The sequence below is a fragment of the Vicia villosa genome, linkage group LG5, assembly GCF_029867415.1.
Source record: "Vicia villosa cultivar HV-30 ecotype Madison, WI linkage group LG5, Vvil1.0, whole genome shotgun sequence".
In the NCBI taxonomy this organism is placed as follows: Eukaryota; Viridiplantae; Streptophyta; class Magnoliopsida; order Fabales; family Fabaceae; genus Vicia; species Vicia villosa.
This window is the reverse complement of record NC_081184.1, coordinates 132,523,690-132,542,515: the sequence shown is the minus strand read 5'-3', so window position 1 is coordinate 132,542,515 and position 18,826 is coordinate 132,523,690. Positions and strand designations below refer to the sequence as shown.

The following is an 18,826-nucleotide window of genomic DNA, read 5'->3' as shown; positions in this document are numbered from 1 at the left end:
GACCCCAACTCTACTATCAAACTTATCTCATAGTATGTTAATATTTGACATCACTACGCAACATTAAAAAATTTCTCTATAGGAAATGACGAGTTCAACCATTTCATACTTTTACGAATGAGAATGCTTATGCTAGCTATCTAATAAAATATTAAACTAGTAAGGATGTGATATACCAATTTTTTACAGAGTCTTCTACTGTAATCATTACTCTTTCATGCTAGAGAAATTTTATTTTTTTTAGATAATTTTCTTAAAAATTATGATATGTCTCATATAAGATTCATATTTATATCTTTGTGTAGTATCATATTTTTATCTTTATCTTATCATATCTCTTCTTATTTTGTACAATAAGTGAACTATTAGATTCTTTAACTTGTGCATTTAAGTATAAATTATGAAAGATCCTTTAAAATATGTAGATGAATGAAATATAAATCTATAGATATTTATATATAATAGATAATTTATATAAATTATTTAAATGGTGAATTATAATAGTATGTAATAATTCAAGAGAATAATAGTGTAAAGTTATTTTATAAATCAACCAATAAAAAATCAACAAAAAACTATATCATTAAAAGTTTTTTAAAATAAAAATGAGATATAATTGAATACATAATTGTGACGGATTGACATTGTAAAACTATTTTACATGACTTTTTTTTCTTCATAATTTAATAAATAAAATTATCACATGTGTTCAAAAATCATTTTATCCACGTCTTATATATATATAACCATCTTTTCCGTTTTTTCCTACACCTATATCTCTACCCTAGAAGTTACTTCTATTTTCATGTCTAAATTCTCTCTCTCACAAAGACACTCTCTCTTCAAAGTTCAGTTGCTTCATCACCAAAATCTGAAACACATCAGTTCAGTTCTGCAGTGCAGACTGCAGACTATAAAATCTCAACAACAACCAAAGTACACCCTCTCCAGACCAGTCACCAGTTAACTAGTTCAGTTAACTAACGGTTTTTATCTTCTCCCATTTTATTCCCATTTTACCCTTCAACCATCCCCACCTCCACCGCCATTTCCAATAGCCATGATAACCTGGCACGATCTATACACCGTTTTAACCGCCGTGATTCCCCTCTACGTCGCCATGATCTTAGCCTACGGTTCCGTACGGTGGTGGAAAATATTCTCACCGGACCAATGTTCCGGCATAAACCGGTTCGTTGCTATCTTCGCCGTACCACTTCTTTCCTTCCATTTCATCTCCACCAACGATCCTTACGCGATGAACTTCCGTTTCATCGCGGCGGATACACTTCAGAAAATCATCATGCTCTTAGCACTTACTGTATGGACTAATTTCTCCGCTAACGGAAGCTTAGAGTGGATGATCACAATCTTCTCTCTTTCCACATTGCCGAACACTTTGGTCATGGGGATTCCGCTTCTTATAGCTATGTACGGCGAATATTCCGGCAAGCTTATGGTTCAGGTTGTGGTTCTTCAGTGTATCATTTGGTATACGCTTCTTTTGTTCCTTTTTGAGTACCGTGGCGCGAAGCTTCTCATCATGGAACAGTTTCCGGAAACTGCTGCTTCTATTGTTTCCTTTAAAGTTGATTCTGATGTTGTGTCGCTTGATGGAAGGGATTTTCTTGAAACGGATGCGGAGGTTGGTGATGATGGTAAGCTTCATGTTCATGTCAGAAAATCCAATGCTTCCCGGAGGTCTTTTATGATGACTCCTCGGCCGTCGAATCTCACCGGAGCTGAGATTTATAGTTTGAGCTCTTCGAGGAACGCGACGCCGCGAGGTTCGAATTTTAACCATACGGATTTCTACTCCATGATGGGTTATGCGCCGAGACATTCTAATTTTGGTGCGGCGGATGTGTATTCCGTTCAGTCTACGTCACGTGGCCCTACTCCGAGACCATCTAATTTCGAAGAGAATCCAGCACCAGCATCAGCAGCAGCATCGGCACTGGTGGTGAGCTCTCCGAAATTTGGATTTTATCCGGCACAGAATGTGCCGGCAACAGCTACTTACCCGGCTCCAAACCCAGAATTTTCTTCTGGATTGAGCAAGAGTATTAGCAAAAACTCTCAGCAGCAATTTTCTCAACAGACACAGCAATTGGTTCAGGCACAACCACAAACAGTTAGCAACAATGGTGCTGTTTCTAAAACGAGCCATGATGCTAAAGAGCTTCACATGTTTGTGTGGAGCTCTAGTGCGTCGCCGGTTTCTGAAGCTAGTGGGCTTCAAGTCTTTGGAAGTGGAGCGGCTGATTACGGAGTGTCTGATCAATCTGGACGCTCCGAACAAGGTGCTAAGGAGATTAGAATGTTGGTTCCTGATGACCATCCTCCAAATGGGGTCACCAGTAAAGGTATATAAATGTAGATTTTTATTTTTGTTGAGAAAATTAATGAGATTATGAAACATGAGATTGATTTTGATTTTGATTTGTTATTTTTTAGTTGAAAATGAAGCTAGGCCAGAAACAGAGTTTGGTGAAGAAGACTTGAAGTTTCCAGTAAAAGAAGAAGAACTCCGGCTAGAAGATCGCCGAGAGAAAGAAGAACCCGCCGGGCTGAACAAACTAGGATCAAGCTCAACCGCGGAGCTACACCCGACAACCGCGGGTGCCACCACCGTAAAACACATGCCTCCGGCAAGCGTAATGACCCGTCTCATATTGATCATGGTTTGGCGGAAGCTAATCCGCAACCCAAACACATATTCCAGCCTCATTGGTGTCATTTGGTCCCTAGTAGCCTTCAGGTAAACTAAACTCAAGTTTTAATTAATTAACCACAAAATATATTAATTTAACTCGTTTTCGATTCTTGGATTATTTATAAGTACTACATTAATGATCTTAATTTAAGGTTGGTTTGATAATTATTAATTATGATTGCAGGTGGCATGTGCATATGCCCAAAATAATAGAGAAATCAATCTCCATACTGTCTGATGCTGGTCTTGGAATGGCTATGTTCAGTTTAGGTGAGTAGTCACAGTTTTCTCCAAATTCCTACTCCTACAATAATTTCATTCTTTTCCTTTCTATCCAATTTCTTTCCCCTTTTACATTAAACAACATTATTGCATCCTTTTCCATTTTCAGTGTATCTATCTAATAAAGCCAATAAAATAGAGATGGTTGTAATGTAAATTCTTTTTTTTAATATTGAAAAATATAGTAACAATTATCACAAAACGATGAAGGAGGTACATAGTAACATGGTATGATGAGTCTACTATGAAAGGGAATTATGGATTTGGGGGAAAGAAAAGAAACGAAACTAGTTGTGACCATTCATTATTTTGGAGTTTGTTACAATGTAACATAGCCAATGAACATGTTTACTAAACGATAACGTGGGGATTGTAATTGCGTTGTGACAGTGCAATGTTCCCGACATGTGGGGTTTCGTCATAGGGACCGGTTCAATTTTGGGACCAAAATTTGGTAAAGGTCGAATTTCATTAATCAGGCCATACTACATCATACATGTATAGTTTTTCACACACTAAATTGTAAAGAATTTTTCAATGAGGATAATGTGGATGTGAGTTGTGGATAGGATATTTTCTGATCTTGTTCCATTTTGGGTAAAAATGGAGGATGTAACTGTTTTGTTTTGTTTGACATGTGCGTAGGTTTGTTTATGGCTCTACAACCTAAGATGATTGCTTGTGGGAACTCGGTTGCTTCATTTGCTATGGCTGTTCGATTTCTTACTGGTCCGGCTGTCATGGCAGCGGCTTCCATTGCTGTTGGCCTGCGTGGCAACCTTTTACGCGTAGCTATTGTTCAGGTAAATTAATTATTTTTAGTGAATTTCCACTCTATCATCGTAGTATTGGTTTCGGTGACTTTAAACCGCCAAAATTAATAGTGACTTTGATTCTTTCTTTTACCTATAAATCAATTTCTTTATCTAATTTTCATTTTTTTTCCACTTTTTTAATCATAAAAAATAACTAAAGTCACCAAAATTATGAAATCTCAGCGTCATTTAATCTCTTCTCAAATTTCACATGTCACCGTTTAAAACCATATAAAAAGTATACGATTTGAGTAGTATTTAAGTGCGTCATGGAAGTTTTAGATTGTTGACTTATGAAAATGTAATTTGTTGAAAATAGGCCGCACTTCCTCAAGGTATCGTTCCGTTTGTGTTTGCAAAAGAGTACAATGTCCATCCGGCTATTCTTAGTACTGGGTTAGTCATTAATTAATTAAACTTCGTTTGTTTTTTTCTAACTACTCTTTCTATTAAAAAAGAAGTTGACCTATTTTTCTTAAATGAATTTTTTTTATTGCAGGGTTATATTTGGAATGTTGATAGCACTACCAATTACTCTAGTCTACTACATATTACTTGGTTTGTAAGATATGTAAATCTATAAAGAATGGCCATCTCTTTTGATTTTTTTTTACTTTGAGAGTATGCAACCATTCTTCGTGACCGGTGTGGATTGTGCTGTTATATAGCAAGGATGCGATTTTTTTCTCGATGGAAAGACCAAAATCATCACCTAATATCCTAAAAAACCAGCGAAAATTCTTTCGAATTTCCAAAAATTAAGGAACTTCAGAAAATTCGACCAATTAACTCAAGTTCTCAGAATTCTAGCCATGCACACAAATACAATTTTCAAGACCAGAGAAAAAGAAGTACTAGTAGAAAAATATGAGAAACACAAGAGAGGAAAACAAGGGCAAGTGAGAAGAGTCAAACAAATCTAGAAATGACTCTCTTCTATTTTGATCATTGTTTATTGTTGATTAGTACTATTTTAGCATATGAGAAAACAAAGAGATTTTATGTGCTAGTTTTTATATTAGTAAAAGTATTGTTTGTCTATGGTTTACCAAATGTGTAGTAGAGAAATGAAATTGGAATATAAAAGGAAGACTCTTTTTCTAAATTATTATAACTTTTTTGCTTACTTTATTCTTTAAGTTTCATTATTAGACCACTATTGTTTCTTTTGTCTTTGAGCTTTGATCATCATCCTCAGATCCCGCAATTATTTGCGTTTGTCGTTTTTCTTTACTTATAGTTACGTGACTGAACTAGTATTTTGCAATTTTTCATTAGATCAAGTAAAAAAAGCAACTAGAAAAAGTCATCTTTGTTACTTTTCCGGCATTAGGATAAGTAGATTCTTGGATAAAGTTGAATTGGGACCACGAGAGTGTGTGAGAAAGTGAGAGTTGAAATGTCAAAAAGAACACTGTTTTTCAACTAAGTAGGAATTGTGAACTATTCCTTTGAAGTTTAGTGATTCGTTGAATGCAAACAAGTTGTTAGCTTTTCGGCTATTGATGTGTCCACAACACTAACTAGTAACTAGCTAGTAAGTAGCTTATAGTCAGCAACACTTTTATGAAGAGTTAAAACACTTTTATGAAGAGTTAAACGAGGGTGAAAGCAACCAATATATTGTGCAACAAACACTAGATGGTTTGATATGTGTTGTGAAAATGATGTCAAGAATATAGTATAATAGAGAATATAATGGAAAGTAAGAACAACAAAAGAATTGATTATAACTGTTATTTTTTATTCTTTCTATCACTACAAGATTACAAGTGTTATAAGAATAACAAATAACTCTCTTGCCATAAATTAGGATTTACAGTATACAATGATCAGAGACTAGTATACTATTTATAATAAACTTAACATACTAAACTAATTGGTTTTTCACAAAAACTCATTACAAGCTAACTTAGGGTATAAGCTAACTTAAATAATTTGACATAACAAACAAGTTCAATTCGAAATACTAACAACCCTAGCATTTCGACCCCCACATACTAGAACACTCTTCGACACCAGCATGTGAACATACTTTGACGACATGCATAAATCCTGTTGAACCAGAAGCTACCCTTCGACCCACTAGAGTTCGATCCAATATATCACAAATCTCCACCTTGGAACAAACTCTAATATCAAAGAACAAACTAGCCTTCGTCATGCAGCTTTATCAACTGCATACAGTGAAAAAACTTGCAACTCGACAATATCTTGGTAATCATATCAGCACCATTATAATTTGTCGAAACCTTAAGCACTTTGACTTCTCCACGCTCGATTACTCCTCTGACGAAATGCAACCTCACATCGATATGTTTGGTTTGCTCATGATATGTTGAGTTCTTCGACATGGGTATAACACTTTGATTATCACATTAAATAGTGATACATCGACGTTGAAGTTTCAGTTCTTTAGCAAAACCTTCAAGCCACAATGCTTCTTTCACAAATTCAATGAAAGCAATATATTTTGTTTCAGTGGTTGATAAAGCAACAACCTTCTGAAGTGTTGCTTTTCAACTAATTGTTGTGCTAAACATATCGAAAACATATCTAAAAATAGATTTTCTAGAATCCATACAACCTGCATAATCAGAGTCGACATATCCTTCTATTACTACTTTACAATCTTTACTCAATGCTCCACCATAAATAAGGACTCTGTTCAGAGACTCATTTATGTACCTTAGAATCCACTTCAATGCTTGCCAGTGAGCCTTTCCAGGATTCTCCATGTACTTGCTTACGAGACTTACAACATATGCAATGCCGGGTCTAGTATAGATCATATCATACATAAAAGAACCTACTATATTAGCATATGGAATGCTATTCATATAAGCTCTTTCAAATCAGTATTGGGACACTGATCAATACTCAGCTTGAATTGAGGGTTTGTCGGAGTCACAACAGGCTTTGAATTAGACATACCAAAATTTTCAAGAATCTTTCGTAGGTATCATCCATAGTTGTCGCACCCTTCAATGCTTCCAAACAACCCTGCTGAACCAGTAGGGCTTTCATCTTCTAGCTCCATAGACCGAAATTGTTCACTCTAGTGAACTTTTCAATCTCATACTTTTTTAAAGGCATCTTCTCCATGCTCACCACACAAATTTGTTGTGAAAACGATGCTAAGAATAAAGTATAATAGGGAACACAATGGGAAGCAAGAAGAACAACAAGGATTGATTATAAATGTTATTATTTACTTTTTCTATTAATCAAGGTTACAAGTATTACAAGAATAACTAGTAACCCTCTGAACCTAAATTAGGATTTGCAGTAGGCAATGATGAGAGACTGGTATGCTATTTATAATAAACCTAACATACTAAACTAATGGGATTTTTCATAAATACCCATTATTTAACGAGAGAAGTCCATATTTTGATTAGATTTTAACTACTCCATCTATCCTTAACTACTCCCTCTATCCCACTATAAGTTATTCAGTTGATCATTTCACACGTATTAAAAAAATGTATAAAAATAAGAGAGAAAAATAATGGTTTTACAATAATACCTCTTATTAAGTATTGAGAATGATGAAATTTTTATTAATTAAATAATAGAATTGAAAAAAGTGTATTGAAAGTTGAAATGAATCATTCATTTTGGAACTTTTTTCTTCCAATTAGACCACTCATTATGGAACGGAGGGAGTGTTTTGAAAAAAATTAGTGTTTTACAATCATATCCAAAGAATCCAATTCTAATGACAAACCTTTTTTTTATAAACAAATATCGTATTAATGCGAGTACAGGGGATAATCAACCTAATACAAATAACGATTAATATTCTTTTAGATCCAGTATCTTAACCTCAAAGTTTATTTTGTCCCTTAATTTTTTTAAAATTCATATTAGTCCTTTTAACTTTTCAAAATGTACCATGTTAGTCATTTTTATCAAATCAGTCGCTAAATTCGTCACTAATTTAACGAAAAATGGTTCTTCCTCGAACCACATCGTAATGGAAAAGTTCTTCTCTGATACCATTTGTAACGCCCCATACTGCTTTCGGGATTATCGACTAACCCCAAAAACCAACACGAGTCTTTTCAACATGTTTTGTCCTCACTCACACGCTTTTCGTGAAACTTTCCAAGAGTTCACCCATCCAAATACTACTCCAAGTCAAGCACGCTTCTATATGGAGTTTTTATCTATTAGGCTACTGAAAAGAATATACATCTTGTTGGTATATGTAGTACCAATCAATCCTTATAAACATTACTTCAACCATACAGTCATATACCTGCACAGCCTCAGGATCCCTCTCATTCCGATGTGAATTCGGCGACCACTTCTCGCCATCTCCGGCCCCATAAATGTCTCATTGTCATACCTCATGCACCGTCAACCACTCCCTACCCTAGTTAGCCTCGGGTGCTACAACTAACATGGTACATTTTAAAGAGTTAATGGACCATTACAGACATTTTTTAAGTTAAGGGACCAAAATGAACCCCCAAGGTTAAGATATGTGACTAAAAAGGGTATTAAACCTACAAAGAAAGAAGGAACGTGAGGAATAAAACCCCAGACCATATAACAAATTATTGAATTGCGCATAAAACCCAATCCCTTTCCTGAGAAACAATAGATCCCTTAAACCTTGCTCCATACCATTCCTAAGAGATGAACTTCACCAGAGAAACTATGTTGTTCGCATCTTTGATGTCTCTGTTAAAAAGATTATTGTTTCTAATTAACAAAATTACACAAACCATTGCAAGCCAAAACAGAAGCCTAAAGTATTTCTCCACCTTGATTTGCATATAAATAGCATAAGACTTCAAAGGATCAAGAACAAAAGCACCTAAACTTAACTAAATTCCCAACCAATTAAAGATCTGATTCCATACTTGGGCAGCCACTGGACAGAGAATGAATAGATGACCACATGATTCTTCCGAGCCAAAGAACGAGTAACACACATCGTTATGAGCTCCTCTAATATCTTCATGTTTGAGGAGTTCGACTCTTGTTTGCAACCTATTAAAGAAAAGCCTCCAAGGAAGAACTAGAATGTTACTCGATGTATTATAATTCTATAAATAATTTAAAGCAAAGGACAGATCGGGAGCAAGGTCTCCTTCTAGATTTGATATCGTCTGTAACCGGTGAATCTGCCAAAATCACGCCACAAAATGAACGAATAAATGGCAGGCGAAATTGGCTTGAATTATGTAATGATAATTAGCAGTTCTTCATAAGTATCAGTTGTTGCACGACACATGGAAACATGATTAAGAACAAAATTCCAACACCAAGCATCACTAATCTATTGACCATAATCATAAATTTTAATTTTAGCATCATGCACACAAACAAACAGAACAGAAAAAGCTTATTCAAAGGTTCAGAACCCAACTAATTTCTTCTCCCAAAATCAATATCAGTATCACATCCTAATTTGCAAGAGATATTTCAACTAAACCAGTTTGAATCTTCCCCACAAGCGTCTAGAGAAATTCGAAGATCCCTCCACCAAATCAAAGATTTCCTCATGTTAACAGACCAAGTTGAATCGAGAACTAAGCCTTCAATGTTATTTGAAGGCTAATAAGGAATACCAAGGAGAATCGTTCCCTGCAAAAAAATTTCAAGCCTATTTTCTTAGAAGTGTGATATTGAATGCACAAGAATCTTACACCCCCAATCCTCCATGCATTTTCGGTCTACATATTTGATCTTCCGAAACCCAATTGATTCTTTTTTTATTCTCTTCGCCGTTCCAAAGGAAAGCACGTTAAATATTTATGATTTCGTGATAAAAAATTTTCGGGGCCTTGAAGAATGAGTTTTAAAGAGTAACTATTCCAGATACAGAGTTTAATAGAGTAACTCTGAAGACTAATCTATTATATTGAAGATCTCTCAATTTTAATTATAATGTTAAACACTTTTATCTACTCAATATACGACTCTTGTACATTCTCATACCTTTTAAGAGAGTCAACATCTTAGACGATTTTCACTCTGTCAATATTAATTTAAAATTAGCTTTCTATTTTGAAGGCTTGTCTAATCCATCAGATGTGTAGTGGAACGCTTTGATCCAACCAATAGCTAGTATTTCATGTGACCCAACTTTCAATAAAATGATCGATTTTAGAAATTAAGTACTTGAAAATATTAGTGTTGGTATGAGGTGTTATCTTAGTTTCATAATCGAGGTAACAAATGGCGCTATTAAAAGTGCATCACTTTACCTCTCGGTTGAAATTCCACCAACGGAGTAGGTGTAAGGGTCATGGGTTCGATTCTCACTTTAGCTTTTTGGAATTTTAAAATGGAAAAAACACATTTCCTCTCGGTTTTGTCATTTAACCGATGAGTAAAATATAATTGAATTTATTATATCTAATGTGGATTCTTATTTCTTCAAACCACAACTGAACATATAACTTTTCAAATTGGTTTACAAAATAATTATATGAATAATTAAGTTATATTTGAAGAACAACTTACACTAATAAATGATTTTCAAGATCTTGTAACTCATCATTCATCTCTCGTTCTATAATAGTTAGAATCTCATTCAATGTTTCAAGTTATTCATTCAACACATCATTCTCTACCAATTCATTCTTCAAAGCATAAAATTTGATGATTTGCAAAATGATCAAGTACAGAAGAAAGTTGAACGAAAACTAGAACCATTGAGAGAGATTTTAACCATTAAAGAACGATAGATGGATGATGAGTTACAAATTATTTGAAAAATATTGATTAGGGTAAGATGTTTTTAAAAAATAACATAATTTTTCATATTATTATTTTCAAAATCAATTTAATAGGTTATATGTTCAAAGAGAGGTTAGTGAAATAAACAATCAACATGATATAATAAACTCAACTGTATTTTCTGTTACTCTAAAGTCCTCTTGAAATGTTTGACGCAACAAGATAAAAGTTGCACAAAGAATCACAAAAACAATATCTCAATCGCAAACTCAATAACAATAACTAAATCAAAACATATAGCTTTCAAAACTTTGTTAAGTAAAACAACTAAACAAAAACATGATAACAACAAAAATAACAACAACAACAATATTAACATCCAATCTCAGTCTAAACAACAACTAAAAAAAATCTAAATATCAACAAAACTACATCAACATCAACAATAAACTTATAACGTACTTATTTCAACAAAGACAACAATATATAACATTCAATATTAGTTTAAACAACAATAACAACAACAACCTTAAATCTCTAGAATTTAGGGTCTCAACAACATTAAAATTCAATCTCAGTCTAAAGAATAACAATATTAAACATCAACTAAAAAGAACAATCTAAATCTCAAAGAAACTCCGTCAACATCAACAATAAACCTATAAAATACCTATCTCAACAAAAACAAAAATATATAACATTCAATCTCAATTTAGACAATAACAACAAAATTAAACCATCGTAGAAAAGCAATATCTATTAAATTCTAAACTTTTAATCCATTAACACTTCAATCACTTCTCGGATTCCCCATTAGAAAAGAGCTCAACTATAAACACCATCCTTTAAAAAGAAAAATGTCATTGTTTAAAATAGTACTACATTGAGCATTATAATGATTTATGTATTCGTGTGGAATTTCTAACCATTTAAAAAGAACTAGACTAGGGTGAAAGTAGGGTTGGGTCGGTCAGCACTACACTTTTTTACCAAGAAAATGATAGCACTTCAACCTCATGTCAATTCACATATGATCCCATTCAATTTAATAATCAATAAAGGGTTTATTCAATTATATTCATATGGAAACAACAGTTGTGAAGGGAAAACAACAAAAAAGGGAAACAGAATCATTATATCAAACCTTTGGATTGAAATGGCACATAAAAGAGAGTAGGCGCCCACTATCTCTAAAGAGGAAAACGTTTGAGCCAAACATATAGTTGAGAGGTGCTTGCTTGTGATGAATAGATCAAGTAATAGGGAGTTGGTTCTTGGTACCACTACTAGTTTTCTTTTAGTAGAACTACTACTACTTTTTTCTTACTATATATATTCATTATCAATAATATACGCAAGAAATGCAAAGTTCAATTTATATGATAAAATGTATAATGTATTTGAACATTCATAACCTAATTTTTCTTGTTGTAATGATTAAATAAGCTTAACTCGAACAAAGAATTTGTTAAAGGTTAATGATGATCTTCGTGAAAAGACTTTTGGCGTGGTGACATTTCCTAGTGTTGGAGAAAACTCAAATAGTTAATTAGTATTGCATCATGTATTTGATTTTGTAATATGACTATGATATATATACTTATTTGTGTATGACATAACCAAATTTGTATAACATAATTAATTTTAATTAGTTTGTTTTTTTTATAATCTTAATTAGTTTGTTTAATGGTACCTTAAGTATAACTTAATCAATAATCATGATGCTTGGTACATATATTATTTTTAAATTATGTATAGTCAAACTTTTAAATCTGGTAGGATAAAATTAGGAAATTTCTTTATCCACCCCATGTCTTCTTGGTCACCTCTAGCGAAAAACTCAAAATATCCCTAACTTCGGAAATGCATTTCCGAAACGCTTTTTTTTCTTCAAAATTTGTTTTATTTCGGAAATGCACTTCCGAAAACACGAAAAAAAAGTGTTTTCGGAGATACATTTTCGAAAACACCCCTTTTTTTGGGAGAGGGGTATCTTCGGAGATGCATATCCGAAATATTCCAAAACCAAATTGATCTTGGAATGTTTCGGATATACATTTCCGAAAGAATTAAATAATTATTAAAGGCTTAAATAATGATTTCGTCCCTGTAAGTTAGCGTGTTTTTGGTTTTAGTCCCTGAATCTTTTTTTTTTCGTTCCAAGTCCCCATATGTTCATTTCTTGTTTGTTTTGGTCCCTGACGTCAAAGTTCTGTTAAAAAAACTATGATGTGGCAAACGTTGCTGACGTGACAACCTATTTTTTTTTATTTTTCATTTTTTTTAACCTCAAGAATTTCCACGTAGGCACTTTTTTGTTTTTTCCTTTCTTTTGGGTCTTAAATGTTAAAAATGAAATGCTTAAAAATTTTGGTTCCACCAAGTGTTGAACCTATGCCCTTTATATTAACAAAACACTCCCTATCCACTAGGCCACTTGTATTGTTTGTATAGTAATTGCAATGCATTTCTATATATTACATATTGTAGAAATTTATTTATTAAATAGATTATATTTTGTTTTGAGTTTTGTTATTAATTTTTATTTTTATTAAAAAGTAATAATAAATAATAATATATGCAGTAATATATAAACTATTAATACTTTAACTATTAAATTTTTCAACTAGATTAAGCACTCATGAAAGAACTCACATTGGTTTTAGATAGATTAAGCAATGAGATGAAAATATTGATAGATGAATTATTTAATAAATTAAATAATTATTAAATAGTTAAAATATTTAATAAACAAATAATTTTAAATATTAATTAGTTAAGGTATAGTTGAAATTAATAGTTTATATATTAAATAGTTAAATATTATCAGTTTATATATTAAATAGTTGAAATATTTAATAAATTAATGTATGCTATTTTTTAATGCATTTTTATGCTATTTTTAAATGCATTAAAATGTATGCTGTTTGTATTCGTTAAATGTTATTTAATTTATCTAAAAAATAATTAAAAATTAAATATACTAATTGCAATAAATAAGATATTTATGTTTAATGTTGTTTTATACTAATTATAATTAAATATACTAATTACAACAATATATTTGTTTTATATTTTGTTCTAATTTTTGTTTTGTAAGCAGCAAATTTTTTTATTTATAAACAGCAATATATTTATTTATATGCGATGGTATTAATTTTTATTTTGCTCTAAATAAATAGTAACATAGAGTAATCTATATATATATTAAATAGTTTGAAACATTTTAATTATTATTTAACTATATTATATTAGTATTACAAATTAAAATATTTAATATTTCATATTTAATATACTAATTCAATAGTTGAAATATTATGAAATAATTATTAAATATATAATTATTGAAATATTTAATAGTTGAGATATGAAATAGTTAAAATATTTAATAAATATTTGAAATATTTAATAGATATTGTTAATATTTATTAACCTATTTAAGGTTAATGTGTAGCGTTAATATTAATCGTTAATTTTTATTAACCTATTTAGCGTTAATATTTACCAACTTTTTAATTTATTAAATATTTTATTTATTAATTTTTTAAATTGAAGACTAGTAAATACTAAATATTTGAAACATTTCATAGTGAAAATAATACGAAATATTATGTAAAATATTTACAGTTATTTATTATTGTATATTATTATTTATTAGAACAAAATAAAAATTAATACCAAAACTCAAAATAAAATAAAGTCTATTTCAAAAATTGGTATTAATTAAAGTATATTATTATTTAATGTATACAAATGAATTGCAAATATAATATATGTAATAGGAGTGGCTGAGTGGAAAGTCTTTGATGTTTATAAGGTAAATGTCATGGGTTCAAAACCCATTGGGACCGTTTTTAAAAAATTTACATTTTAAGGATTTAGGGACCAAAACAGAAAAAAAACAAAAGCAAAGCTTACGTGGAAATGTAAGCATTTTTTTAACGGAAGTTGGACGGACCAAAATGTAAGGATTTAGGGACCAAAAAAAAAAAGATACAATAAAATGAAGGTGAATCAATAAAATCAAGGTGAATCAAAATTTCCTAAACAATTTTAAAGTTAAAAATTATCTTACTAACTTATATAAATTAAAAACATTTTAATTTCATATGTAAATTTTGAATTATATAGAATTAAATATAAAATTTATTCATTAAATAAAATTAAGACAAGATCTTTTTTTAATTTTTTTAAACTAAATGAAAAATTATAATTTATTTTTAATTATGAAAAATAATTTTTTTTATCATAACTCATTATGAAAAATAATTTTTTTATCATTATTATTATTATTATTATTATTATTATTATTATCATTAGTCTTACTTGATCTCTTTCAATATTATTATCAATCGTAGAAACATGAATTGAAATTATTCATAACTACATTTTAATAATTGGAATTATTTTAAATATTTTGTAATTGAAATTATTTTAATTTTTTTAATTAAAATCATTTTAATTTTAAAATATGAATCAGAATAAAAATATATAATTATTATTATTCATAACTCATAAATTATATCAAAATATATAATTATTATTATTCACTACTCATAAATTATATCAAATTTATGATATGTGAATTAATTAATATCCCAAAATTTTTAATTTTTAATTTTTGAGATTTTTAATTTTTTTTTTCGGAGATGCATCTCCGAATTAATCAAAATCCCAATTTTTGAGATTTTTTCGGAGATACATCTCCGAAGTCTGGAAAAATCTAAAAAAAATACTTCGGAGATACATCTCCGAAGCAGGGGCATCTTGGAGTTTTTGCTGGGGGTGACCCCATAGGGAGGTGAATAAAGAAATTTCCTAAAATTATTGCATTAGGACTTACTATATCTCGTGGGTAGGGGTGATCGCGGATTGAGTTGGATCTAATTTGATTAAATTCAATATCCGACTCAACCAATAATTTTTGGGTTGGGTTGAGTATTCAACCCGTACTTCTAAGACTAAGCCCGAACCAAACCAACCTGCTTATCAATGGATTGGATTGGGTTCGTGGATCATCCACTAAATATAATTTTTAAATTCTAAATAAAATATCAATTTAATTAACACATTTATTTTACAAAAACATTAAAAAAATCATAAAATTTTGATTTTATTTTAATAAAATTTATCATTTAATACTTAAAAATTCTTTTACGATTTAGATCGAGTCAAAAAAATATACAATTGGTGTAAAGTATACTTTAAAAGATAAGATACACATTTCTTCGAATAAATAAATCTGGTCTCTCAAATTTGATTAAACCTTAAACTTTTACCATTAATAAAAACTATAATTGTATCTTAAAAAATATATGCATCGTAAGATTTAAGTTAGATAATTTATAAATAGAATAAAATATAAATAAAGTGACATGTAAATGGGTTGGGTTCGCGGATTCATGGGTTTAAAACTTCAAATCCGTTACCCGAACCAAATACTAATAGGTTTGAATGGGTTGGTTCGGATTGAACCCGTACATGATTGGGTTGGGTAAAAATATGGGTTGGGTTGGATTAGGTGAGTGGGTTCGCGGGTTGGCCCGTACCCCTGAACAACCCTACTCATGGGTCATGAATATGTGAGATCAAGTCTTTACACAAATATAAATATTATGAGTTAAATTTATACTGCCCACCATGAGAAAACTATATAGTGTGTTATGTAAGTGTCGTGATAACTCACTTTATGTGAGATATTTAATTCTTGGGTTAAATATATAATATCATCTGTAAAAAAAATTGGATCACCCCATTAAAATGTTAAAAATCTGTTTTTTATTTCCCTAAGTGCACAAGTTACCCTCTATAATTTTTTTATTTACACTTAGGGGAGAATTCAGTATTTAATTTGTACGCTTAGGGTAGAATTCAAGAAAAAAATATTACAGGCGGGTAATTCAAAAAAAAATTGCAAGAGGATACAGCGAAAATCACCTCCATTACAAGAGGAAAAGTGTTATTAACTCTTAATTCTTTTATACTTGAATTTTAAGGTAACTTATTATATCTTTAGCAATGTTACTTTAGTTATTTTAGGATAGAGCACACTAGGTGCCCTCTTTTGCCAACTTTATGTGTTTTGTGCTTGTGCATAATCATCTTTTGTCATGAGTTTTGTCACGCTAGAAAGTTATGACCCGTACTCAGCAGGCCTTGAGACACAAGTTGCTGATATGAGTTCTCAAATTTACTATTAATGTTGATGTGGAAAATATTTGAGAAGAAAATAAGGTTGAGTTGGAGAAAATGAATGGATAAAGATGAAAAGGCTACATGACAAAATTCTGAAAAGCTGTCAAAGTTTGTTGCTGCTATCACACTTTTGCTACTCCTGCACTACTACAGCTATTGCTGCAATATTGCCACAATTTCATGTTGTCTCTCATGTGCAGTGTACTATCATAGTTCAACAAAAAGGAATATGCTTTATTCTTTCAGTTTAAGCTAACAAATCATTGTTAAGGCCCAAGAGCCAAAGAGAGACAATATGCAGTTGAGAAACCTCTATAAATAGAGTTGTAATGCAATGAAGGACAATGTTATGAAACTTGGATAATTCTGCATAAGGGAAATAAAGGAAGAAGGAGAGTCGCTAGAAGGCATGAGGGAAGACGTCGCTTGCAGATTAAAAAATTGCAATTGATTGAAGTGTAATCATTAGGTTTATCATTTCTATCTTCTTGCTTAGGAATGTGTAACTTAAGATCTTTCTGTGTTGTGCTCATTTTAATCATTATGAGCTAAATTTGCTTTATTGGATAATGAGAAGTTTAATGAATTAGTAATCTTTTGAATGTTATGAATGAGTTGTCTTGATATATTTTACTCATGTGAATTTATGCTATATATTTATTCCTTTGTGTCATTGTCTATTTAAAGTTAAGTTTAGGGTTGTGTCATTGTCTATTTAAATTTAAGTTTAGGGTTGTGTCATTGTTTATTTAAATGTTCTTACTTTAAGTTTGGGTGTGTGACACCTTTTTGCTACTGTTTTATTTTAATTTTATTTGAATTGATGATTTTTTTTGTGTTAATGCATGTTAAAAAAAGAAAATAATAACCAACTTCATCCCCAAAATAGTAGAATTTCTAAAAAATTAGGAGATTTTTAATTGGACTGCTGACATTGTTGGAAACAAGGTCTTGATGATAAAAAAATCAATGCACTAACTTGTGACTTTCTGATAACCCTTGTCACGCTAGAAGTATTCAGGAAATTAGTTGGCCTCTTAAAACGATTGAGTTATTTTAAAATATGGAATAAGATTCATTGTAGGATTTAGTTTAGGGAAGGAAACACTATTGCTTAAGGATAGCACAAGGATACACTACATTTCTAAGTAAATAGACAAAGGTGTGTAATAAAAAAAGAATGAAAAGTGTCAGTAAGCATTATAAATAAAGTTCTTGTGCCTGAAACTAGAGGAATAGTTTATGTGCCTGAAACAGGAGGAATCGTTCTTGTGCCCGAAATTGGAGGAACAATAGATGTCTTCACCATTAGTAATAGGTTGGACTCATCACAAGTGAGATCCCGTCTAGTGAAAAGGTGGAGTATCTAGACTTGTCAATAATAATAATAATGCAAGTGGAAGAGTTAAGTTCAAAATAAGCTAAAAATTCAAAAGCAAGATAGTTAAATAATATAATATTTAGACCATAGGATAGGACAGTCAATCTAGGATCTAGATTGATTATCTTAACCGAAGAGTTCTAGTATGAGAGGCTACATCAGGATTAAATTGTAAAGAGACAGAGTTGTGTCAATTTTTGGATGTGGTCCTCTTAGATAAGATTTTGAGTTGTATAAGAAATGAGCTACTAATGTAAGGGATGGAGGGAAGTGAAAAATTTTCTTTTTGATTTTATTTGTCACATCATCTGAGAAAAGTGATGATTCACGTGTGGGGTGTGATAACTCACTTTATGTGAGATATTTATTCATTTTATACTTGAATTTTAGGGTAATTTATATCTTGAGTAATGTCATTTATTTATGTTTCATGTTATTTTCGTTAATTTAGTATAGAGCACACTAGCTGCTCTCTTCTGTTAATTTGATGTGTTTTGTGCTTGTGCGGAATCATCTTTTGTGACAAGTTCTCTATCATGCCAGGAATTATCATGATAGAAATTTATGACCCATAGTCAGTAGGCCTTGAACAAGAAGATGCTGGTATGAGTTCTCAAATTTAGTATAATGCTGAAGTGGCAAATATTTGAGAAGAAAATAAGGATGAGTTGGAGAAAATGAATAGATAAGGATTAAAATTATACAAGACAAAATTCTGAAAACCTATCAAAGTTTGTT

At 31.1% G+C, this 18,826-nt stretch overlaps 1 protein-coding gene across 1 annotated transcript; it reads left to right on the top strand.

Moving 5' to 3' along the window:
- The first annotated feature begins 757 nt into the window (after positions 1-757).
- Positions 758-4,918, top strand: LOC131602548 (auxin efflux carrier component 4-like). The gene is made up of 6 exons (XM_058874692.1): positions 758-2,366; positions 2,458-2,761; positions 2,901-2,986; positions 3,644-3,801; positions 4,133-4,209; positions 4,313-4,918. Exons 1-6 carry the CDS (start codon positions 1,061-1,063, stop codon positions 4,377-4,379), a joined length of 1,998 nt encoding a protein of 665 aa, XP_058730675.1. The 5' UTR covers positions 758-1,060; the 3' UTR covers positions 4,380-4,918.
- Positions 4,919-18,826: the final 13,908 nt, after the last annotated feature.

Bases quoted from the DNA above. Each gene is read 5' to 3' on its own strand.
- LOC131602548 (XM_058874692.1), top strand. From the start codon at position 1,061: ATGATAACCTGGCACGATCTATACACCGTTTTAACCGCCGTGATTCCC. The intron at 2,367-2,457 runs GTATATAAATGT...GTTATTTTTTAG, and splicing joins AAATGGGGTCACCAGTAAAG to TTGAAAATGAAGCTAGGCCA. The intron at 2,762-2,900 runs GTAAACTAAACT...TTATGATTGCAG, and splicing joins TGGTCCCTAGTAGCCTTCAG to GTGGCATGTGCATATGCCCA.